General features: G+C 39.1%; 1 protein-coding gene across 5 annotated transcripts in view; it reads right to left on the reverse strand.

Moving 5' to 3' along the window:
• Positions 1-26,743, reverse strand: part of LOC149313028 (bifunctional heparan sulfate N-deacetylase/N-sulfotransferase 3) — a 77,597-nt gene extending 50,854 nt beyond the window's left edge. For all 5 annotated transcript variants that reach the window (XM_089525893.1, XM_089525894.1, XM_089525895.1 and 2 more), the window contains exons 1-2: positions 26,596-26,743; positions 21,313-22,446 (exon numbers count right to left, since the gene is read on the reverse strand). In XM_089525893.1, the coding sequence (XP_089382019.1) occupies positions 21,313-22,308 (996 nt within the window). In that variant the 5' untranslated portion in view covers positions 22,309-22,446; positions 26,596-26,743. The remainder of the gene's footprint in view (positions 1-21,312; positions 22,447-26,595) is intronic.
• Positions 26,744-27,232: the final 489 nt, after the last annotated feature.

Consider the following 27,232-nt stretch of genomic DNA (forward strand, 5'->3'; position numbering starts at 1 on the left):
CACCCACAGTCCTGATATACCAAAATACCACTGCTTTGAGCCTCATGTTAAGAGAACAGAAGAATACAAAAAGTTCATGCTACTAGCTTCTTTCAGTTAGCTTTGCATACTCAAGCTACCATAAACAGCAACAGACATATTGAATGTTCGGTAGCTCTAACAAAAATCCTGAAATTATTCTGCAGCTTAATTGGAATTTTGGGATGAATCCAATAAGAAATAAACTCTACTTTTAACTAAAAATATTTGAAAGTATTAAGGAATGTGCAAATGAAACTGAACTGGGTTCAAGAATTGTCCAAATATATTTTTGCTTAGAGAAGTCTCAGGAAGAAGGAATTTTTACCCCACATCCTCCAAATGTGAGAAATTAATTTGGCCTTGTAACATTTACATGTTTTCCAGAGCAAGCCAAGTCACAGAGATAACAGAATGCTGGAACAGTGGGAGATCCCTTTTACTGCACAGGAACAGCAGAACTGAAAGCCAACATGACAGGTGTTATTGTAAGCACAAATGTACCCCCTCTAAGAGCAAAAATAAAAAAAATAAATAAAACTTCACAAACCCCTTCTTTAGCAGGATACCCTGCTTGTCACCTGCATCTGTTATCTTTGGCATTTTGGATTTTTTCCTCCCTTGGGGCAAGAAAGTCTAATTGCAAAATAATTCCAGTGGGAAAATGGATCACAAATATTTGCTGAACTGGAAACTGAATTGGTCAGGGAACATCTACAGTACTGATTCTCTTAACCGATTGTGCATATTAGTGATTCAGACAGTAATATCTCTAAACTTAACAAGTTAGGGTGAATGTACACCATAGCAATAATGCAGTTTGATACATCTTTAACTGCCATGACTCTATACTATGGAATCTCAGGATTTGTAGTTTTGTGAGGCACCAATATTCTCTGACAGTGAAGGCTAAAGACCTTGTAAAACTACAAATCCCAGAATTCCAGAGGATGGAAAAACAACACTTAAAGTGGTGTCAGACTGCATTATTTCTACAGTGTAGATGCACACACAAGCAAGCCTTGTGGGATTTAGCAATAGCAAGTACATTTCTATACCATTTACCAATGTACTAAGTGGTTTACAAAGTGTAAGCTAATTGCTCCAACTAGCTGGATACTCATTTTAGTGACCTACGGAAGGATGCCAGGCTGAGTCTCAGGTGAACCGACAAATTACACAGGAATTCTTCAGCCAACCAGTTTCCTGTCATATTACTGGCAATAATTTTGAGAACTCCTGGAGAACAGGAGAAATCCCAGCAGACTGGAGGAGGGCAAACGTTGTCCCCATCTTCAAAAAGGGGAAAAAAGAAGATCCCAACAATTATCATCCAGTTAGTCTGACATCAATACCAGGAAAGATTCTAGAGCAGATCATTAAAAAGAAGAGTCTGTGAACATCTAGAAGGCAATGCCATAATCACAAAAATTCAACACGAGTTTCAGAGAAACAAGTCATGACAGACAAATCTGACCTCTTTTTTGATAAAATTAGCAGCTTAGTAGATGAAGGGAATGCTGTGGATATAGTATATCTTATTTCAGTAAGGCCTTTGACAAGGTTCCCCATTACATGGGCTAGACAAGGTGACTTTTACATGGATTTGTAATTGGTGTCTGGCCAAAGACAAAGGGTGCTCAACAATGGCTCCTTTTCATCCTGGAGAGAAGTGACCAGTGGGGTCCCACAGGGCTCTGTCTTGGGCCCAGTGCTATTCAACATCTTCGTCAATGGCTTTGATGACAGAATTAGGGTAAACTTATGAAATCTGAAGTTGACTTCAAATTAGAAGGAACAGCTAACAGCCCAGAGGACAGGATCAAAATTCAAATGAATAAACTGGATAGCTGGGCCAAATCTAACAAAATTATATTCAACACAGAAAGATGTAAGGTACTCCACTTAGGGCAGAAAAATGAAATGCATAGATATAGGATGGGGGACACCTGGCTTAAAGAGACTACAAGTGAAAGGGATCTAGGAGTTCAAGTAGACCACAAGGTGAACATGAGTCAACAGTATGATGAGGCAGCTAAAAAGGCCAATGCAATTTTAGGCTGCATCAGTAGAAGTATAGTGTCTAGATCAAGGGAAGTAATAGTGCCACTCTATTCTGCTTTGGTCAGGCCCCACCTGGAATACGTTGTCCAGTTCTGGGCACTACAGTTAAAAAGGATGTTGAGAAACTGAAGCGTATCCAAAGGAGGGTGACTAAAATGCTGAAGGGTCTGGAAATCATGCCCTATGAGGAATGACTTAGGGAGCTGGGGATGTTTAACCTGGAGAAAAGAAGGTTAAGAGGTGATATGATAGCCCTGTTTAAATACTTGAAGGAATTTCATATTGAGGAGGGAGCTAGCTTGTTTTCTGCTGCTCCAGAGAACAGGACCCGGAACAATGGATGCAAGCTGAAGGAAAAGAGATTCCACCTCAACATTAGGAGGAACTTCCTGGCAGTAAGGGCTGTTCGACAGTGGAACGCACTCCCTCGGAGTGTAGTGGAATCTCCTTCCTTGGAGGTCTTTAAACAGAGGATGGATGGTCATCTGTTGGGCATAATAAAATAATAATAAATAATAATAAAATAATAATAATGAAACTTTTTTTAATACCGCTTTTCCTGGAGATCAAAGCGGTTTACAGTCATTAAAAACTCTATGATCTGTGTCATAGTACAATATATTATACATTCCAAAAGTACAATCAAAATTTAAAAACATATATAACAACAGTCGGGCATCAGATACAAGAATCAATCCATTAGGGACTAGTTTCTCTACAGTGAGTCGGGAGGGTATGCTACCCAGAAGAGGTAGGTTTTCAATGCCTTCTTAAAGGCTTTGATTGGGAGTTCCTGCATGGCAGGGAGTTGGACTGGATGGCCCTTGTGGTCTCGTCCAACTCTACAATTCTAGGATTCTATTATGGCTGTTTCCCCTTCTTTTCTTTTTGTTTTTTCTTTGTCATTTTGTTTGTTGTATTAATATAAAATCACCAGAAAATTAAAAGAAATATAGTTTGCTGTTTCACCTGAACCTAACAGATTTTGAACAAATCAAAATATTAAGATAACTTCAAACTATGGCCTAAATTTAATCATTAGTCCTAACTAGAGTAGATCCATTTAATGAAGGAATCCATGTATCTTGACCTATAATTTAACAATTGATTCAATGAGTCTACTGTGGTTGGGATTAGCAATTAGATTTAGGCCTATGGATCCATATCTTGGCTTGTTCTGAAGTTACTTCCCACCCACCCCCAGTTTGGAGGAAACTGTACTTTATTGAATGCTCCATTGTTTATTTGCATATTTGGCAGGATATGATTATTTTAATGACCATTTTCAGGTATTGTAAATAATTTAATGAAGGGAAAAAGAGGAATGTCTTTGCTGAAAAGAGATTGTTTCACAGGTGGAGCATTCCTAGTATTAGTCATTAAAAGGCACTGTGCAATCTTTCTCTTTGCAACTGCCTTATTGTATAAAACAGGGAAAACGCATGAAAGAAGTAGTAGAAGACCACAAGAGGGTTACAAGTATAGGATGTTGTTGGAAGCCTTCTTCTGCAAGTGAAGCAATGTGACTGTACAATAAACGCTTTATTTGGAAACACTTGTTGTATTCTGCTCTTATCCTAATTAGATTAAAAAAAGAAGAAAATCCACAGTATCTCTCAATGGCCTGAAAATGCACATTCCATATATAATATCCATGGTCAAAGTCAAGCAGTTGGATGTACAAAAGCTAAGTAGCTGCCACCACCCGCTCCTGGAACACAAGCAAATGAATCCCTATTGTGCCATCCTCTTAAGAACTTTGTATATTATTACCCACTACCTAATTTTCCAAAGAGCTCCTAATTAAATACTTGCCCACTTTAAAACTCTTTTATGGCTTCCTAGAGAAAAATGAAACAGAATACAGTGGTGCTTTCACTCTCTGGATAACTGTATAAGCAGCCATTACAATTTTCTCTATTAACAGATCTGTATTTAATAAAGATCACTTATTGGTCTAGGCCGTGTCTCTTTAAATACAACCCTTTTTGTCTTTACTGAAAAGCACACCCCAAAGATTTCAGCAGGCATTACACACTGTTACAGTATATAAATTTGGGATGGCAGACTTCATGTTCCTTATTAAATTACTCCATCTTAACTGGTATCGTCCTGGTCTCGGAGTGAGAGAAGAAAAGGCAGGCCCAGCTCCACTATGCCTAGCCCCAGATGCAGATAATAATAATATAATAAAGATTTATTTATAGCCTGCCCAATCATGAAGTATCCGGGCGGGTTACAACAATAAAATACATCAATTACAATTGAGTTAAAAATCAAACCCTAGACCTACCGCCCCCCCATATCCAGTACTAAAACAGAATTAAACAATAATAGTATAAAAAACATTAAAAGCTTTTTAAAAAGGCAGAAACATAGGCAGGGAAGAATAGACAAATGAGGGGACAATATCTCTATATCTGGGGAGGAAGAACTGAGGCGCCCGTCCATGGCGCTCATGAGCCCCATTACTTCCTATGGGGCTCCAGCACATGCTGATTTCACCTTACGTGGAGGGGTCTAGAACGGATCTCCACATAAGGGTTGGGCCCACTGTACATACAATCATCCACCACCATTTACAGACACTAATATGAAAGTTTAAGAAGTGGTGTGTGAGAGAGAAAGAGAAAGAAAGAAAGACATGCAAAAGATTGAACAGGAGCATGCTAGTCACAGCTATTTATCCAGCTGTACAGTTTTTTAGGATTTGAAACTGGAACAGTAAAATAAACGGAATGTAACATCACAAGGAAATAATAAAATCATAGTTGGAAGAGGCCTATTGAGTCCAGCCCCCCCCCCCCCCCCCCGGTCAGTGGATGAACCCTAGCTAGATCATCTACAACAAGAAGCTGTCCAGCCTCTTCTTGAAGATGTTGAGAGAAAGAGGCCCAGCCGCCTCTCTAGATAATTGGTTCCATTGTCAAACCACTCTTGTTATAAATTCCTTCTAATGGTTCTCATAGGCCAACAGTTTGCCCCAGGAACATTTTCAAAGAGGAGTGTGGGAGCAACAATATTATCCTCTCCTGCTGAATGCCAAATCACCAGAATCTTAATGGGATAGATCACCACTCAGTCTAAAATACCATCAACTCTCCACATTTGCAGGTTTGACTTTTGTGAATTTGATTATTCATGGATTTGTATAATACATTCTTCTCTAGGAATCTCTAGACATCATGGTCAATGTCCAGCTAAGTTGCACTAGAGGACCTAGAGATTCCTAGAAAAAATACTTCTCTGGCCAATTGTAGGTCCTCCAGCACAATTTTATGGTCAATATCCACTGGATATTGACTACAGAATTGCAGTAGAGGCTCTAAAGATTCCTAGATAGATTTTCTTTCAGGTTAAAAAAATGGTGTTTTGTTTTGTTTTGTTTGCGGGTTTTCCACTTTCATTGGGTTCCTGCACCCTTAACGAATGTGGAAAGCCCAGTGTACAGCTGTTGACTGTGTTTTATGAGAAACATCCTCCAGTGAATACACATATTTGCTTTAGTATCATGCTGAATAAGCCACTGACCAATATACTGTAAGATAGCTTCAGCCTTACGCAGTCAAAAATAAGTCAATTGCCACAAAAGAAAAAGAAAAAGAAGCCCTAAAACACATTTTCCAGTAACCTAAGTATTTTTCCCTGATCTGTTTTTGGCTTTACTGCTGAGGAAATAATTGATATTAAGGATATATGGAATCCTGATGAGAAACTGAGTTAGTCTTATTAAACACAGTGGGTTTTTTTTTCAAACTTTCTGCAATGTTTTGAGAAGCAGGCACCTCTGAATTAACTTCAAAATCTTGCTTTAGGCAAAAACTGGTGGCAATGTCCAACTTAGATTCTGAAAATAGTAACATACTCTCTGCATTATTTGTTCTTTTCTTGCTGCTTATTTTATTTTTTGTATTCTGTTTTATTGATGGTTACATTTGTCTGTAACTTTTTTATGGCCTATGGCTTAAACAAATAAAATGAGTTACTTTGATATATCAAAGGTGTGCTTCATATAATCAGATCTGTCAAGTGTTCAGGTTCCATGTACAGACATCAGTAAACTTCTAATGTAAGAAATAAAAGGTTTTTTAAAAGGTTAGTTTATACATACACAATATAATTAAACTGTTCTGTCTGGTTCTATAACTTAAAAATAACCAGTAGCAAAACTCAAAGTAACATTTTTAAAAATGAGTTGTCTTCATAACAGTTATGAAAATGCTCCCCAGATGTTCCAGTTATGTTAATTGATATAACTTATGTGGATATCACGCTATGTAATTGTCTATACAAGGTAAAAAAACTACTCTTCCCAAATCCAGTGTTATAAGGCCACATGATGTATGGCCCTTTTCGAACCAAACATGGAGTATACAACTTTAACATCACTTTTAAAAACTCGTACTTTTCTCCTGAGTTTCCAGGAAATTTCCATTCTTCCTGTAGTATGAACAATAGATCTGCCCTGTTGGGGGTGGGAGTGGGGAAGCAGGACAGATACAGCTTGAGGAGTCCATTCAGACCTTTGCACCTAATATAGGCAAGCCCTAAATGATTTAGCAAGACATGAATAATACTTACCTCTTGCCAAATGCACAGTGCTCCCTTGTGATGACATGGGTTTGTATTTAATTTTTTTGTTTGCTTTATGGATTGTATATTACAATAAAAGGGAATGAGCTGTAGGAACAGGGGATGAAAATGGAGTGTCAACGCTGGATAGTTAGTCCTGATCAGGGAGGCCATGGGCCTGAGCCTGCAGGACTAGAGCAGGGCAGTCGAGGACTGGGAATCTTTGAGATGTCTCATCTACAGGGTCACCATGAGTCAGAGTAAACTCAGGACAGTTAACAACAACAAAGTGAATACTAATTGGTGGAATGTTTAAGGAGATTTGCCTAAGACTGGTGAATATCAGTTGGGGAATGATATTTGGGAGTTCTGTTTGAGAGGAAAGTTTGGTTACTCTAGGGTTGGAGAGGAGGACAGTTAGAAAAGAGTCTAGAATGGTTTAAGTTAGGCTAAGGACTTTTTTACACAAGGCAATAAATCACAGAAGCAGCTGGTTAAGAACATCTTTTGCTAGGAAGATGTCACCTCTTTTCTGTTATTATCTCAGTGGGAGATCATTTGGTAGGCATTTCTTTTCTTTCACACAAAACCTCAGTGAATTATCTCCTTTCATGCTCCTGTGGAGCTAGCATTTGCAGTGCAATAAATCAATTTTGCTTTAATCCCAATTTTAGTTGGTCAGTGGGATGGCTTTTGGTGTTGCTTGCCCTTTGCTTAACGGTGATCAGGGATGAGTCCTGATCTCATCAGACTAGATTGATTGCTGGCAGATTAACCACTTTCATTTGCCAGTAATTAGCCTATCCTGAATTGGGAAGTCTCACTTCCAAGGGGCGGGGGAGCCCTTTTAAAAGTATGACTCATTTTAATTTATATTTCATTGAGGGTTGTCTGTGTATGTGCCAAACTAGGCACATTCTGGACTGGACTGGGTGGGCAATACCAAATGCTCCATGTGATAAGGTATTATTGTGAACAAAGGCTGTAATGCTGGAAATATTATGAAGTTGCAATAAAGAAGAGGTGTTACCACATATGGATTTTAATAAATTTTGGAGCGTGTGTGGAGTTCCTTCATGACCCCAAACTGACCTGCCAGGCTAGCAGCCATAATCCTGAAAGCAGTGGGTCAGGTAGGCAGATGAGTCTGCCTCACAAGACCCCTGAAAAGCAACACTTTGGAAATTCCCCAGAGAGAGGTTTGGGAGTTGCTAAAGGGAAAACCATCACCTCCAAAAGGAAAATCTTTATTGTAGGCCTCACACTTAATGGCCCAGTGATTAAGTCACTGGCCATCTATTCATCTGTTTGCCTTCCTTGATTGTGGTCAGATCCAAGTGCACTGGCTCAGGCTATTATTCACCTTGGTTTAACAAAAGCCCAGGTCTTCATACCCTTTGTATTGGCTGAAGTTAAGCCATCAAGTTCATAGCCAGGGGCTACAAATTGTCTGTATAAGCCTCAGTCTAAGCATACACCAGTGTGCTACATTCAGAATACAGCCTGGCTTCATGTCAGACCAAACTCTGATATTAGCCCCCTTGGCCAATTCCCCAATTTCAGCGGCCGTGTCATCTCATCATCTATATCCACATCTGGTTCCTGGAGAAGCCTTCAGAAGTGAGTATCTCCCATAGATTTGCCTCTCTCAACTCTCTCTCGATTTCCCTCCTTTACTTTCATTAAGAATTGTGTGTGTGCGTGAGCGTGTGTGCCCACTTTTGCTGTGTGTTTGTTTTTCCCTTTTTAATAAATATTTGGACTTAATTGGAGCAGTCTGTCTCAGCATCATCTCTCAAGGGATTCTTGTGGACCTCTCGTAGACATCTTGGGACCCGGTCTCGCAAGGGTGTTGTTAGGACTCTACCTCTCAGCAATTGAGCTAAATTCAGAAATTCCCCTAATTAGATCCTTCCTAACAGAGGTTAGTCACAATTGCACAGTGAAAAGATTGAAAAGAACACAACTTCAGCAGAAAAAGAGACTGGTGTTATAAACTACTAGGTTGTAGTGAAAGAAGAGAGTTTGAATTTAGTGGTTGGTAAGGGTCCAAGTTAGCTTGATTACAGTGAGAGAGAGAGAGACTGCAGTGTTTAAATGTAATGAATATTTTTTCTTCTCTGATATGTTTAACCTCTGGGAACAAGAACTTGGATTCAGACAAAGTGTCTGTGTTGGGGCAGCATTGAATACACTGGATGGTATCCATTGAGACAGACATTGTATAAATCCACATTGGTACTTTAAGGATATTACATGTGGGCATCACACACGTAGAGCAGGAGGAAGTCCTTACATTGTGGCAGACTATTAGCCTCCCCCCCCCCCAGGAATTGCAGTGAACACCATGGAACTCTTCACATTTTGTCAGTTAAAGGGCAGAAACACCACATTTCATCACAGTGGTGGGATTTGTCCTGGACTGCAGCCAGCACACTCAGACACACACTGATAAGAATGGCTTAGCACAGCAAGTGGAAGCAGAACACAGACCTTGCAAGGAGTAAGCATAAGAGCAGTCCGAAAAGCCAAGCCAAAGTCAGGATACCAGAAGTCAGAGCAGTCCAAAAGCCAAGCCGAAATCAGGATACCAGGAGTCAGAGTAGTCAAATCAGTCAAGGGTCAAAGCAGCCAGAAGATAACAAAGGTCCAGTTCGTTCCAAGGTCAAAGCAACAAGGAGTCAAGATACAAGGAGCCAGTGCCGGCAGCAATCACACCAAGGGATCATGCAATAAGGTCTGGCACTGAGTGGAGGCCTCTCTACAACTTAAGTAAGGGAAACTCTCCCCCGTGCCACCTGAGGCTGGTTGGCTAATTGCCTCTCTGCAATCCTCCTGGATCTGCGCCTGCAAGCACTCTCAGCCCTTCTCTGTTTGTAAGTAGGCACATCCAGGCAAGCTTCCTCCCCAGAGTCACCACTAGGCTGTTGCACCACAGGAGGCATCTCACTAGCACTAGGACCTGGTTGGGCCTCCTCCTCTGGGGCTGGGAGCTCACAGCTGGGACCTGGCAGAGCAGGATTACCACCTGGTGTAGCCTCAATTAGCTCTTGCTCTGGAGAAGGCTCCTCCTCCTCCTCCTCCTCCTCCTCCGAGAGCTGCTCTTGACTGGCCATGACAGGATTGTCCAAGTGGAAAACACCACAACTGGGGGAATAAGGGATGGAAAACCCACACATTTTGTGAAAACAGCAGTGGAATAAAGGGTGGAGCTCTCATATAAAGAGTGGAAACCCTAAACCCCTCTCCTGCACAGATGACAGGAAAAGTTTGCCAGCTTGTACTTTCCCCTTTTGGTTAGCTACCATTTGCTGTGAAGTCTGAATCCAGAACGAGGGTTAACTGTGATTAGTTTACATTAAACAAGCCATTATAACTTGGAAATCAGTTGCCCAAACCTAACCAAAAGTTCCAACAACATAAAAATATCATTAAATGAAGTCTGAAGAAAAGGTTTCTAAACTCTCCTTCTACTATACCCACAAGAAATTGGGGAGAAAAAATGGAGTAATATGCAATCCTGCAATAAGGATAGGCTCACTTGCATTCTGTTAAACCTTTTCAGCATGATATCCAAATATTGCCTCATCCATGCCACACTCAGTAAATTTTTGGCATATCTATTATTGTTGCCTATGGCAATCAATGATTGTTGGTGGCAGATCCTTCTCAGTTGTATTCTTAATGGAACTCTTGTTGAACCATAAAATAGGACTTTTTAGAAGTAAGACTGAATTTACTGAAGCTTAAGCTCAAGTAAATAGAAGTTTGCAGGAAAAATATTTCCTTATAGTGGGGAGGGGGAAGAACAGAGATTGCCAGAAAATGCAAGTATTAGTGCCATTCTGTCAAAGGATTCTAATTTTAGGCAAAAATGAAATTCATAATAGGCCAAGTCAACTGATGTAATTTGTAGTTTACATGCCAAGCAGTATACAGTAACTGGAAGTCCAAAACAATTCACTTACAAATTTATTTCTAGAATGCAATACTGCCAAGAAACCTAAACACTCAGGAACAAGAGAAAGATTTACTCTTTGGTTACTGGGTTTAAGATTCTTTTGTTGCCCACGTACTCCAGAATTTAAAAGCCATGAAAAAAGAGAGTGAATGTGGCTCATTCAGACTCAAGTGTTCTTGGCTCAGTTACTGCATTCAGAGTCCTTAGTACTGGCCTCTAGCTCTGCAGTATTCAGAGCACTGATCCTTTCACTCCATGACAACAGTACTCCTAGAATTGGTAACTATTGCACTGTGGTTACTTTGCTTTAGCAATACTTCGTGCAGACATGGAAGATAAATGTTTTCTGACACATACCATAGTACATTGGGTATGCTAAAGACATGCCCAATCCCTTAAGCTCCTAGTTAGCATACTGATATATTAAGAACATAAGAAAAGTCATGCTAGATCATCTGTGGCACATTCTGTTCCTACTATGGCACATAGATGCTTATGGGAGGGCCCCAAGCAGTACATGAATGATATAGCACTTTCTTGGTCATGCTCCCCATTAAATGATACTAAATGGCATAGTGCCCCTGAGGCAGGAAATAACATGTGTAGCCCTTATGACTAGCAGATGCTGATGGTTGTATCTTCCATAACTGTTCTAAAATACGCATGACAAAAGTACTGAATATGTGCAGCCTTCCTGTTAAATGCCTTGTTTTCATTTAATGCATGTGATATACTGACTAGAACAATCATACTGTTGAGATGCACACAAATACGGGTTTCAAAACTAGATTTTTCAACTGATTTATATTCATAACCCATGTGTCATTCTGTTGCTTAGGACAACTCCTTCCATATTAATAATAATAAAGATGCATTGCATCTGCCACTGTTAACATCTTTAATGGAATGCATTAGCTTTGAATACATTAAGGTTTAAAGAGATTTTTATCCAGATTCCACAGTGTAACGTAATGGTAATTTAAATGGCTGTTTCTGTTATAGTGTTTCAGAATTTATATCCATGCTGCAATTTAGTATTTCAACAATATGCACCTTTTTACATTTTTAATGTTCCCCTTACTGGATAGATGTGTTGCTATACCAGTGCTCAATTCTATTTTTAAAATGCATTGTTCGTGATAATTGACTACATAGTATTGTTGAACCATAAAATAAGTGTTAATATGTTCCTAAATGGAGCTGTGCAAAAGACATCAAGTTCAGATGGTAACCTGATGATTTAGGTGAAGCCCTGGCAATATGTAAGCTATTTATCTTACTTCCTTTCTTCTGCTTCCTTGTGGGAAAAGAAAAGAGTGAAAAATTAAAGTCTGATTTTAATACAAATGACAATTTTTGCTGTATACAAACTGTAGTAAGTTATGGTTTCATATAAATGCAGTTGATTAAACCAAGATCTGAAAACATGAGATGAACCTAATTTGTTTTAACTGTCTTTGGTTAGAACAAATACCATTTCCTCAAGTCTGTACTTTAATGAAAGCAACAGTTTCCACTGTCTTCCATTTAGAATGGATACTGAATCTCATCACAGCTCATTCCAAATTATTGAAAGTAGATCACCATCTGAATGGGACCATCAAATATTTAAGTATAACAGACAATACTGAAAGTTTCTATACAAAATTGAAAGATTCTGTGCTGGAGAAAATTGATCACACACCAAAACAGGACTTACTTGTTAATCATAGGTGATTGGAATGCAAAAACAGGAAATAGAGCACAATCAAATATTATAGGAAAATGGGTCCTAGGATCAGGAAATGAAGCATGAGACTGACTAATGGAATTTTGTGAAGAAAACATTTTCTTTATTGTGAACACATTCTTCAAACAACCTAAGAAGTGACTGTATACATGGGATTATAGAAATCAAATAGACTACATAACTAGGAGGAGGAGGAGGAGGAGGAAAAGCTCCATATTCCAGGAAAAACAAAACCAGGAGCATATTGTGGCACAGACCATGAACTACTAATAGCAAAAGCCAGGGTAAAGCTGAAGAAGAACACTAAACCAAACACCATGCCAAAATACAACCTGAAGAACATCCCTGCAGAGTTTAAAGATAATGTAAAAACATATTTGCACTATTAAGTTTAATTTCCTGGGAACATGATGGACTTTGGGAAAACCACACCACTATTTGTGGCCAAAAAAGAAAGAGAAGCATCAGTGGATGATAGATGAAATTGTTAAGGGCAGATGAGAAACATAAGTAAAAGGTGACAGAAACAGAGTCAGAATCCTGAATGTAAATGTTCAATGACTTGGGCACACAGACAAGAAGAACTGATATAGTGATCAATGCAGAGAAATAAAAGGGAAGAACAAAAAAGAACAACAGACCTCTTTCACAAGATCCAAGAAATCAAAGGGAAATTTAAACCATGAGTGAGGATGCTCTATGAATACCAGGGGAACACATTGCATAGCCAAGAAGAATTAGAAAAGATGAAACAATACATGGAACAACTAAGTAGAAGAAATGAAATGATAACAGATTTATTTCAGGAAGATGATATGAAGATGATATTAAAAAGAGAAGTGGAAGCTTCATCTAGAGTACTTGGGGGATATAAATCACCAGGAAAAGATGACATATCAACAGAGTTGCTATAATCCATAGAGACAGATTATATTCTAGTTCTAACCAAAATCTGTCAACAAATGTGGGAAACAAATCAATGGAAACGTTTAATATACATCCCAGCTCCCAAGAAAGAGGGCACCAGAAATTGCAGTAGCTATAGGACCATTGCATTAATTTCCCATGCAAGTAAAGGGATGCTCAGAATTGTTCAACAAAGACTTTTACTGTACATGGAGTGAGAAATGCCAAATGTCCAAGAAGACACACTAGGGATCATATTGCAAATATACATTAAATAATACAGCACACTGAAGTATTTCAGAAGAAAATCAACCTGTGTTTTATAAATTATAGCAATACCTTTAATTTAGTAGATTGTGAAAAAACACAATAACTATAGGTCACTTTTAAACATAGCGTTTGGCTGTCCTGATGCATAACCTGTACTCAGGTCAAGAGGATACTGTCAGGGCAGAATACAAAGAAACATAATGCTTTCCAATTGGAAAGGGAGGTCAGGCAAAGCTGCATGTTATCATCCTATCTGTTTAACTTGTATGTCAAAAATATAATAGGTAAAGCAGGACTAGACTTGGAGGAAGAAACAGCAACAATTTAAGATATACAGTTGACACCATATTACTAGCAGAAAATAGCAGACATAGAACAATTAATGAAGAAAGTCAAGGAGGAAAGTGCAAAGGAAGTTTTACAGGCGTTCATTAGGTTTGGAAAATCTTCAGCTATTTCAGTGTTGTCATTGTCTGCTTTAATGTTAATTGAAATAAAAAATGACCACAGATGATTTACATTAACGATAAAGCAGACAATGACAACATTGAAATAGCTGAAGATTTTCCAAACCTTTCCACAATCATTAATCAGAAATGAGAAGAAAACTATGACTTGATAGGACAGTTATGAAAACCCTTCACAAGATCCTGAAGTGTAACAATATATAATTGAATATTAAAGACAGAACTGACTATACCACCATAGTTTCTATGTAAGGTTGTAAAAATTGGACAGTGAAGAAAGCTGATAGGAAGAAAATCAACTCATATGAGATGTAGTGCTGGTGAACAGTTGTGCAGATATCGTGGACTGTTAAAAAAGACAAATCAACAGCTCCTAAAGCAAATCAGGCATGAACTCTCCCTAGAAGCCAAGGTGACTAAACTAAGTCCGTTGTACTTTATTTATTTATATACTGTGATGGAATCACTGAGCAGATTTGGCTTCCTGATACCTCATCACAGTTCGGGCTGTCTGTCAGGGAGGGGCTGCTGGGGAAGGAGTAGATATAAAAGGCAAAAATGAGTGACTGTGAGTGGAGTTCAGGGGAGCGCAGTGGAGAGTGTCAGTTGAATGAAAGATGAGGGGGAATTTTAAGAGAGTTGAAAAGAGTTGAAAGGAACTGAGTTGAGAGAGGGATGCTAAATGGGAGAGAAAATGTATTGGAGATTATAAAGAGAAAACTGTGAAATGCCTGCAACTTTTATATTATTGTAACCATACCATCTTTGAATTATTCTACTTAAGATACATTCTAGCTAAATGTTATTCAATAAAGTCAGTGTTTATCTGTTATAACAGAAACCTCTGCCTGAATGAATTCTAAGCCATATAGGCACATACAAACACACTACCTAAGATATTAAACTTGTAAGGCAGTTATCACATGGAGCCTTACTGTCCCTGAAATGTGGCTAAATCATCCGTAAAGTACGCAGGTGTGATAGCCAATCACGCTTGCCTCCTGTGATTTAATCGTCATTGTGGCATCCTGCTCCTCTCCTGTCATCAAAGCGTTTGTGGAGCAGCCATTTCTCCAATAACTGAAGTTCCCGTTGTTGAAAAATGGCTGCTCCATGAATGCTTTGATGACAGGAAAGGAGCAGGATGCCTCAATGACGATTAAATCATAGGAGGCAAGAGCGACTGCTATCACACCCACGTGCTTTACAGACAATTTAGCCATGTTTCAGGGACAGTAAGGCTCCATGTGATAACTGCCTAAGAGGAAGTCACTTGGGAGATTTAAGGAAAGTATATAAAGGGTGGATGCTGGGCAGATGTCATTGATGGGGGGGGCCTTCTCATTCAAAGATAAAAGGTAACTTTAACACATAGAAAGAAGCTTGCGTCACACTGCCTTTCTCTGAAAATGGGATATAAAGTGGCTATAGGATGTAAAACATCCCATACTTATGGCCATATCATGAGGACACATGACTCACTAGAAAAGAGAATGGTGCTTAGTAAAGTAGAAGGCAGTGGGAAAAGAGAATGACAGCATTCCAGACTGATAGACTCAATCAAAGAAGCCACAGCCCTGAGTCTGCAAGACCTGATGATAGGCTGGCTTGGAGGTGTCTCATTAATAGGGTTTCCATGAGTTGAAGCCAGCTTGATTTCCGTTAATAACAAAACAGACATATGCCATGTTCCAAATTGAAAGCATTGGTTAAACACTTTTCTTAATTTCACTGATTTCAATGTGAATCACTTAAGCATTTAATTCTGAGTACCCAGCTTGTTGGGAGCAATTGGCTTACACCTTGTAAATTCTTTGGGAGTGCTTAAGTGCACTTTTAAGTGGTATAGAAATGTACTTGCTATTGCTATTGTATGTGAAAGTAATGTAAATTTAAATGTTCTCATCTTTGATTGGATCATAGCTAGGATTTGCAACAAAGGCAATGTTTTACAGTAGCTTTGAAAAGAGCAGATTAAGGACATGCATCTTAACTATGTACTTGAAAAATGAACATTACACCTACATAAAGCATGTATGTTTAGCCATTTATTCTTTTTTATTTGTCTGTACTGAACTGCTTATGTAATAAAGGATAAAACTGTGAAAGTGTGTAGGAAGCACTTAGATCTATTACATCTGAAGCAGGAAAAATATACCTACCATATTTTTAAAGACCATAATTAACTTGAATTGCTAATCCAAAATCCCCCTTTTACACAAAGCCAAGTATCCAATTGTTAACATTGTATAGTATATTTAATATCAATATAATCAACTCTTCTTTATCAGCTATGTGAAACTTTAAATCCTTCAATTATTGGGCAAAAACATATCCAAGGTTATAGTTTTACTACCCCTGCATATTTATCTTATGCTTTCAGTTATTTAAAACACTGTTTTTGGTATTCTGAGAACACATAGCTAAGGAAAAAACTTGATAAAATATTTTAATAATATTTTTATAAGTTTTATAAGCAATTATCTAAAGCCAATATGGCATGGCGGCTTATTTGATGGTCTACAACTCTAGAGATGAGGGTTCAAATCCCTGCTCAGCCATGAAAGCCACTGGGTGACTTTGGCAAGTCACACACTCTCAGCCTCAGCAGAAGGCAATGGCAACCTCCTCTAAATAAATCTTGTAAACAAACAAACAAACAAACAAACAAAACGAACCATGATAGGTTCACCTTAGAGTCACCATAAGTCAGAAACAACTTGAAGGGAAGAGAGCAGCAGCAGCAGCAGCAGCAGCAGCAGCAGCAGCAGCAGCAGCAGCAGCAGCACAATTCTCTAACCATCTGTTTTATCATCAGATTTCTCTTACGAAGGAAGAAAACTCAAGAGAAGAAAAACAGTATGTATATAAATAGAAGGTTACAAATATTTTATCTGGGGTGAATACAGCTTGCATTGGTAAACCAATTAATCAATTATTAATGTTTACAAACACATTCCACATTCAGTGAGTGATCCAGTTTTCCTTACCAGCCAGATAAGATACCTTAAAGAGGTACAGAGGAACCAAAGGAAGGTCAAAATTGCATTTATTAAAAAGGTTCATGGGACTCAAAGGAACATGAAAATTCAGTTGATTCCAAACTGGTGCCCCCAACAGACTTTGGGCTACAACTTCTGCCAGCAAGTAATTTACTAGTTTAGTCACTCCGAGGACTGGGCATTTGAATAAAGTAGCACAATCTAAATCTACTAGATCTAGCTCAGAATCCAGATATATAGATGCTTGACAGATAGTTGAGAACTGGAAATTTATTAGATACAGACTACATAACTCAGTAATTCTACTTATTTGTTTTGCTAAGCTTGGACACATTTTATACAGAGATCTCTTTGGATACAAATAGTCCTTTGCAAAAATTTAGCTGACTTTAGCAAAACAGAGAGAGAGAAAGAGAAGAGACAGAAGTTACAGTAGAGAATAAAATCCCATGAAGGCTGGTTTTCAGTAGCATAGTGTAACAGTGCCTAATGTAATTGAGTTGTTTTTCTTTTACTAAAGTTTGCAAGATTCTTAATCACAGGACTTCTTGGACATCATGCAGTTACCATAAATTGAAGCTGACTAATAGTGCATAAAACAATAATGATCTTTTATGTTCTCCAGTATAAATAATTGCCTTGCATTTCTATGGGGAAAAGCCTACTGCTGAATTTGAGATTTCAGGTGCAGTTCCACCAAACTTTATCCCTAAATGTGTAAACAATACTTAGTGACAGAATCTATCATGCATAGTTTGCATGTAGTGCTTGTGTTTGTTAGAATTCTGGCGTATTGTGATAAAGCTAGCATGCACATTACTCACTCTCACTTGGCTTTTCTTGCAAACTAAACATAAAGAAAAATCAGGCATGTCTTTATCCCATGCCCACCATCACCTTTCATGCCAAAGTCAAGCCAAACCATGGCTTATGTCACAGGCTTGCAAGGGGAAAGATAAGACAGAATTTTTGGGCTGCACTACATATTAAAATGTAACACTGGAATACAGAGGACGTAATCAGGCAGCATGCATGAGTATCAAGATCATAAACAAGAAATTAAGGTTCTCCTGAATTCTGGTTTATCATTATATGTGAACTTGACCCAGTATATCCTTACACAAAGCTCCAGTTCAGACATATGCTGACATGTTAAAAGATTTGTTTAAATCAGGGGCAAGCCAAGTGCAACCTGAGGCCACATGACCTCCAAGGCCTTTTCTGGGCCTCACAACTTCTACAGATTCCTAGAATGTCCTTTTTCTGTCCTAAAAAAGTAAACTGCTTTTTCTTGGAAGCCTCCAGAAGTGGCAATTTGTTTTTTAAAATAGGATGCAGACCCTTATTCCTGCACATTTTAACATTTTTAAATACTGACGTTTCCCAAAATCAGTAGTCTTCTGGCCATTTTTGAGTATTTTGGATGGCGGAGCACTTTGGCATTCCATGTAGTTCCCAGAATGTCTCAAGGGCAGAAACTGGTATCTAAACCCACCACAGCTGCCCACTCATGATTTAAACGATAGTTCTCTATAGCTTAATATCAAGCTTATTAAAACAGATTTTGAAGCCAGAAACATAAGATTTCATTAAACTGAACTGAACAGAATATCCCATTCTAGGCATTAACATAATAGTACAGCAGAAAGGAGCGGGAATGGTGATGATAGGGTGAATGTTATCTCACTATTTGATCCCTATATCTTATAAAATATGGTTTTGTAAACCAGGAAACATAACTCTGAACAAGGTCATACTTTATATTAATATTTTTGCTAATCCCATTGAAACCAATGGGACATTTTCTGAATTGTACCCAGATTATTATGATCATACTTTGTGACAGGTTTCACATGTCCATTATTTTCTGCTTGATTCTTAAATTATTAAAATTATACTGAAAAATTCAAGTTTTGTGCACCGGAGATATTTATGGCAAATGAGATCCGTTTGAGTATATTTTGGCAGCAATACTGTTATAAGGGAACACATACTCATTACATTAAATAGCAATCAACCTGTCCTTAAATTTCACCTCATCTTTCAAAATGAGATAACTGTGCTACATTTCACCTTCGTTGCAGTGAAAAAGCAGTGCTACAGCAACCATCTCCTTGGGACCTTGAAAGAGAATGGGTGTATGAATAAGATAAAATGGCAAAATTGTACTTATGCTAACAGCATGCTTTAATAGCATCTTAGGTCCCCCTTCCACAAGGGATTCTTTACCTGTCAAACCCATTTCTTTAAAAATGGTAAACAAAATAGAGTGAGGCACATAAAGGATTTATGTTATCAAAGGTTATTCTAGAACTAGAACTAATAACTAACATCTTAACAGTGGATCGCTTTGAATTACATGCCAGAGCCCACACTGAACCAAAATATGTTCCCATGGTGCTCATCTTTCTGAGAACTGCATCTCCATTTTTTACTATCATGAATTAAAATTCTTGGTTTCAGAGTTTCATGGTACCAGTGCTTACCCCCCCTCACTGATTTGTCAAAACTGATTATAACAAGAGAAAAATATGTCGTTAACAATTCAGTTCATAAAAGAGATAATATGTCCTAAGATAACACACTCTTTCCCAAGAGCCCCACAGTCCCTGCAGCTGTGGTGCCAGCACCTAAGCTGTTGGAGAAACAGAGAACTCTAGACTTAAAGTCAAATTTCTGTGCCTTTTAGGCTTCCCTCTGTGAGGAAAAGGGCAGAACCTGAAAGAGAAGCATGGCCTTGTAGCAATAAAAGGCTTCAGTTGAGTTCCATGGCTTTTTGGAGCAAGATATTCCTTTGGAACTGTCCTAGGTGCTGCAACATCTGCCCCCAATTAGCATGCTGTGGACTCCTGCTACAGGGTGAATGTGATGAGTGGGAAGTATTTTTCTGAACATGCATAGATTTTATACATCTAAAAGATGTAATTGTAATGTACAATGTAAAGTAAGAATTTTGTGACCTCCTCAGACAATTCTAGATTCATAAGCAAGTACTGGCCACCGTCATCCCGCATATATAGTATACATTTCCTATTATATTTTCCATACTATTTGTATATTGAACCACCAACATTGTATTGATGATCACCCCAAAATATCTCTTCCTAGTGTACCCATATCAAAGGTATATTGGACCATGGGGTGATACTAAAACACACAACCAGTTAGTCCACAAAAGCTAAAGAGGCAGCTTTGAACTGGTTTGTTCAGATTCCAGCAAAAACATGGGGAAAGAGGAGAGGTTCTCTTATGAATTGGTGAAAAAATGGTTGCAGGATAGTTTTCACATCAGAAATGGGAATCCAACAAGGGTCTCTACTGGAATTAGTGCTTTTTGACTCATTCATTAATTAGCCAATGTTAGGAACCAACAGTAAAGTAGCCAAATTGACTGTGAACATGAAAATATTTAGTATGGTTGAAATAAAAGGAATAGTAAAGAGCTTCAAAACAGTCTTCCAAACAGGAGAAAAAATGGCATTGAAATGACAAACAGGGTTCAGTGTAAATGTAAAGTAATTTACCTTGAACAAACCATCCTAAATTCAAACTATATGGAAGAATGACCAGGGAAAGAGACATTGCAGTTGTGGTGGACAGTTCAATTAAAATACTTAGCAGGTGTGTTGCTGCTATGGAAAAGGTAAAATCTATATTGGGTGTCATTAGGGCAGGGATTTCAAATAGAACTGCCACTATCATAACTTTTTTGTACAAATCTTTGGTGCATCCATACTTGGAATACATGGAGAACCTGAATGGTTTTGTGGTTAGAGGAATGGACCTTGGAAGACCTAAATTAAAGCTTCCTACTTAGCTATGAGATTCACTGGTTGACCTTGACTGACTGACACCTTCAACCTAACCTTCAAAGGGTGGTTTTAATGTAAAAGTGAAGATATGTGTAACTAATAAATCCTTTGTACAGTTCTGGTATTCCTTTCCTTAAAAACATTTTTATATCTACAACCAGTGAAGAGAATGGTGCACTTGCTATGAGGAAAAGTTTACTACATGTTTTCATTTTGGAAAAAAGTAAAATGATGGAACACAGCAGAAATGTGTGAAGTCATGCAAGGTATGGAGAATGTTAACCCTTTTAGTTAAGCTGAATGAAACAGTATTAAGAATGAACATTTAACTAGTTTCTTGATTAGACCACCTGAAAAGATCAACCTGTTTCAGATGTAGATATTTGGCACAAGGGAATCATATTTCTTCCTCCCCCCACTTTAATCCTGCAATACAACAATGCTGAAAGTTAAAAACTACAATTCCCAAATATAAATTGCAGATCATATGAGCTTTCCCCCCATACTTCACCTGAACATCGTTGGCTTTCATCCTTGTTCCTTCCTTTCCAACAAAGATGTCATCTATGTCAACGAGAATGTATCTATCCAAAGACAACATAAGCCTTTTTCCAGTCAAGAATGAAACGGCATCAATAAATATGAGCTTGTGCAGCCAAAAGTTTAAGTTGTTCCCAAACAGAACACGTTGAATCCCATCATGAAGACCCAAGTCATGAATGACAGTTGCATGGCGAGCATTTTTAATTAAAGGTGGAGGGAGGTTTTCAGGTGCTTTTACTTTTGCAAATATAATAGGTTCATAGGCTGAATGATTTATGTGGAAAACTGTCCAGTCATTTCCAGGCAAAGGGCCTTTATCAAATTTAGATGATTTAGTGATATGGAGCAGAGAGGAATGAGGATTGATGCAACAGTCCTTAACAGCCACATTGCTATGGACATGGAAAGGAAAACCTTTTAACTGAAAAGTCTGCAAAGTGTTCTCACTGTTCTTATGGAACCCAATCATCCCTACACCATATTCTCCACAGTACTTATGTAGAAGGCCTTGATTCCAGGAATCCATATTCACATACTTAAAAATATTTTCATATATTATGAGAACATACTTGCCTTTGTTTTTATCTATAAGTACGGGAAGGTCACCTTTCCCAGAAGCAATCTCTATATGATATTGGAATCTGCTAGATTCCAAAATCATTATTATGTCTTGACCAAGTGCAGAATACTGGCTTTCCACAAACACCAGCACCACAGGATCAGTCCTTAGGGGATTGGTGGGTTTCACTGTCTTCCAAGGTGTTATCTTGTAGGGCTGTAGGATGGGAAGATCTCCACATTCCATCTCTGAATTGATCTCAGAAAGTTCATTTTCCTGTTTGTAGCCATTGTATAAATAGTAGGCAGAAATAACTATGCTCACCATACAAAAAGTGGCCAGTAGTATAACTGTCCGCTGAAAATGTCTATGTAGTTTCACTACAAAAGTCATGTTGTAAGTCATTCCTTAGATGGTTTCCAAGAGCAGCAGCATTTAAATTGAAGAGAGAAGTTTCAAAATTTATCCCAGTCCAGTTTAGCAGTTTATGTCACCATTGCAGCGTGTATATCTATCTTCAGCACACTTCACAGAAAATATATGCTAGAAAGGAAAAAAGAGAGTTGAGATTCCTATTCATGTGTAAAAACATCACAGTACTTTATTCAATTAATGGCAAACTATTTTTTTAGACAAACTAAATCTGCAAAAGTGAAACAAACAGAATTCCAATGAAAGACAAAATAGAAACAGTTGCATGTTATAGTACAAAAGTATCATTCAGAATAATCATGGTGGTGTCACAAAACATTCATATACAAGTCTATATAGCCTACACTACATGTTTATAGTCTTTTATTTATTTGCAACAAAGCACTAGGCCCTAACCCTCTATGGAGGTTTAAATTTAATAAAACTAGAAAAGAAGAAGAATTAAAAGTTCAGTACAACAACTGTGCTTAGTGGTTAAGACGCCAGATCTGATGATTGGAAAATCAGAAGGTTGGCAGTTCAAGGCCCGAGTGCTGCATGACGGGGTGAACTCCTGTCACTATTCTCAGCTTCTGCCAACCTAGCAATTCAAAAGCATGCAAATACAAGTAGATAGATAGGTACCACTTCTCAGTGGGAAGGTAATAGCATTCGGTGCAGTCATGCTGGCCACATGACCACCAGAGCAGTCCTCAGACAATGCTGGCTCTTAGGTTTAGAAATGGAAATGAGCACCACCTCCTACAGCTGGTTACGACTAGACAGTCATGTCAAGGGACTGCCTTTACATTTACAACAATTGTGCACCACCAGGAACCAAAAAAATAAATTGAGTCCAACTTCTGTATCCAAATCAACTAGTGCCTAGATACTGGTAGTCTAACCCACCAGATGTTGCTGTACTACAAGACCCAGCCACCCTATGCAGCACAGCTAATTGTAAGGAGCAACATCTGGAACGCTACACAATTCTCACCCTAATTTAGGGCATAACAGAGACAAAGTCAAAAATTGTCAAGTCTCATTTATTTCAATGGGAGAAATATTTAACCACATGCTTAATTCTTCCACTGAAAATACTATGATTCAAAAGTGCTTAAACATGAACTCAATTAGACTATCTTTAAGAATATGGAAAATGCTATGTTTCATGCACTGAATGTTTGGAAAACTAATACTGAAAAAGTGCATGGTTATTTCTTATTTATATTTTTCCTATTTTGAACCACAAGTATGAATTGACAGTTTTTATAAATATTAAAAGATGTGCATCTATGATAATAATTTTTCTTTGCTTTCCCCCATATTATTCAGATATTCATCCTCATGCACATATGGACAGTCTTCTGAATCTGGCAGCTGAAAGGGTGCTTTACAGACCCTCCACTCCCCACCCCAATATTCAGAAATGAATTATTCTTAAGGCAGAGAGAGAGAGAGAGAGAGCTCCAAATGTCTGTTTGGAGAGATACTTTCAAGGGTATTTAAAGATTGGTTGCAAAGGTAAATAACTGATTTATGCAAACAAGCAGCACTCTGCAAGGTAGGTCTAGGTACGCAAGAAAACCTGTCCAAGTTATAAGTGCAGACTTCAATTTTCTAAATGCACCATTCTGTCATATTCCAAAGCAGGTGTTGCATTTGAGCAAAGAGAAACAGTTTTTACTGAATCTCAGTCATGTATAGTTTGTTGCTGTCTTGGTTTGTTCTAATCTGATCTAGAACTAAATAACAGTAATTGCAGCTCAGCTGATTTGGAATCACAGCCTTAAACATGTATAAAGGATACTCACCTGAAATATGAGGCTCACATATCTGAAACCATGGTCCAAAACACACTGCAGAAATAATTTGGTTTCAGACTGCTTTAACTCCCCGGGCTCAGTGTTAGAGAATCCTGGGAATTGTAGTTTATTGTGGCCCAGAGCTCTCTGACAGATAAGGCTAAATGTCTCACAAAACTACAGTTCCCAGAATTCCATAACACTGAGCCAGGGCAGTTAAAGCAGTCTCAGATTGGATTATTTCTACAGTGTGTTTTGAACCAGTGTTAATTTAAAGTGAGGCACTTCACAGTTTGTGTTGCACTAGAATGGCTGCATACTCCCTCTGTATATATCATACACTTTTCTATTCTGTTTCAGCAAGCATGGGCACTGTTTAAACTTAATTCAATGGAAAGAGCAACCCTGTCTTATATACGCCACTGAGATCCATCCATTTGAAATTAAAGGTACCTAGGAATGCAGCCTGAAACCACTATATATTCCAACACTTAACTGAGTTGTAGATGGATAGTTTAGGAAAGTATTAGCATTCATTCCACAAATCTAGTTCACATTCCTTTATTTTGAAGAATTATTTTGGAAGTAATTTGGAAATAATTTTTTAAAAATATTAAAATTACTGTTACAACTTTAATACAGCCCTTCCCCAGCTATACATGACCATTGAATGTCAGGGACACTCTCAAATTGACATTATTCATACTGCTATTTTACAAACGGCAATGCTGAAATACAATTGGCACTGTGCAACCTTATGCCTATCTACTCAGAAGTAAATCCTGCTTACTCCCACGTACTATGAATGACTGCAGTCTAATAAGAGCCCTATACACAAGTGACTGTATGCGTCCACCCTCTGCTTTTGCTTCTTTTATTCTATTGCTAGTGAATATTTGTTTAGGAGGTGTTTCACTGCAGCAGGCATATAAAGTTTGGGCTAAAAATGCAAGATGCAAAGAGAGATGCTGCTGATTTCTTTGAGACCAACTCAGTCTATTTTACATTTTGAGTACATGCCCCACAAACATGAATCCCAAACCCATTATTCAGATAGGCATATGCACTTATTGCTTTGTTTCTGAGCTCGCCCAGGTCAAGAAACTTCTAAATAAACACTTACCTTTTTTAAATCAAGAAAAAATAACCCACATAATATCCAAAGGTTTAAGACAGATGCTCATATGGTTTGACTTGTTTGGAGATTTAACACACACACACACACACACACACACACACACACACACACCAGCTACCCAGAATATCTGTGACAATATCAAGTGTTCGACGATTATGATTTTTCTCTTTTAACTGGTACATCAACAGAGCAGCCTTCCATGCCTTAAAACACTAGAGGGCAACAATGTCTCATAGAAAAGGGAGGAAAAACCCCTGAAAAGCTTTGCTCGGGTACCACAGTCGCAAGGCAGATGTTAAACTGAGCTAATGCAATTTAAAGGATGACATTACAAGCTCCCAAACAACACAAGGCAAAGAGAAAAAAGAAGAAGAAAGATATATGTATGTATGTGTGTATATATATATATATGTGTGTGTGTTTGTGTGTGTCCAGTTCTGGATACCACAATTCAAAAAGGATGCTGAGAAGCTGGAGCATGTCCAAAGGAGGGTGACTAAAATGGTGAAGGGTCTGGAAACCATGTCCTATGAGGAATGACTCAGGGAGTTGGTGATGTTTAGTCTGGAAAAGAGATGGTTAAGAGATGATATGATAGCCCTGTTTAAATACTTGAAGGGATGTCATATTGAGGAGGGAGCAAGCTTGTTTTCTGCTGCTCCAGAAACAGGACCGGGAAGAATGGATGCAAACTACAGGAAAAGAGATTCCACTTCAACGTTAAGAGTTGCTTCCTGGTAGTAAGGGCTGTTCAACAATGGAACATAATTCCCTTGGGAAGTGATGGAGTCTCCTTCCTTGGAGGTCTTTAAGCAGAGACTGGATGGCCATCTGTCGGGGATGCTTTGACCGAGTGTCCCTGCATGGCAGAATGGGGTTGGCCTGGATGAACCTTGGGGTCTCTTCCGACTCTAGGATTCTGTATATTTGGAGTGTATCTCTGTATGTAGATATGTTCGTGGAGCATCACATTAAGCCACTGCAAGAAGTTTTCTTTCCAAAGGCAAATACCCGCTCTTCCAGCAGACTCACAACCCAGAGAGGCAGAAGTCCCCAAAGTCCCTCTTTTGCACCCCCCAACCTCTCCCCCAACAGCCCAGCATGCCTCCGCCCTCAGCAGCCTCCAGGGGCAAAAGGAGACCCAGACAGGGGCATCTCTCCTAACTTTTATGTCAGGAAGGCAGAGAGCTAATCATAAAAAGAAAGGCAGGGAAAGGTCAGTGCAATGTAGAGAGTGAAAGTGGAGCTACAGCATACTTCCTTCCCAGGAGCCCAGCCCCAGCCCTCCTCCTCCTCCTCCTCCTCCTCCAAGCCCTGCCCGCCTTGAGGGGCCATTACCTGAACTTCTCCGCCATGGGGCTCCTTTCCCTGGGCAGAGACCCCAACTTGAGAGCTGGGTGTCCCCCTCGGGCTTGGCTCAGCGAAGCCGGCTTTCCCCTTCTCCTCTCCTCTTGCAAGAGCACCAGCCTCAGTCCCTCCACAAGATTCCCAGACGTCGCTTCTGCTGCTGCTGCTGGGGCTGCTTTCCCTCCGAGAGAGAGAGAGGAAGGAGAGGCAAGAGCCTGGGGAGGGACTTGGGAGGAAGAGACCTCGAGGAAGAAGAGAAGCAGAAGAAACCCCCGCAGCCCACGCCCAAAGCGTCTCCCGCCTTTCCTTGGAGGGTGAAGGGGAAGGAGAGGGAGGAAGGAAGGAAAGCAGGGGAGACCTCGCCGCCTCCCACAAAGCCTTCCTCCTGAGGAGCGCAGTCGGGATGCTGCTGGCGGGGATGGCGAGGAGGAGGAGGCGGCGGCGGCGGCGGCTGCTTCTTCTCTACTTGAGAAGACAGGCGGGGTCTCCCTTGATCGGAGGAGCCCAAGCAGAGGGTCCCCTGAGGAGATGGTGGTGGGAGCACTGGGGTCACCCCCCTCCTCCCCCCATTTCACACCCTACAGAATATTTAGTCATGCTTTTTTGCACGAATGTTACTCGTAAATCA

The sequence above is a fragment of the Sceloporus occidentalis genome, unplaced genomic scaffold (assembly GCF_023333645.1).
Source record: "Sceloporus occidentalis isolate IW3139 unplaced genomic scaffold, rSceOcc1.0.p SCAF_5, whole genome shotgun sequence".
Taxonomy (NCBI): Eukaryota; Metazoa; Chordata; class Lepidosauria; order Squamata; family Phrynosomatidae; genus Sceloporus; species Sceloporus occidentalis.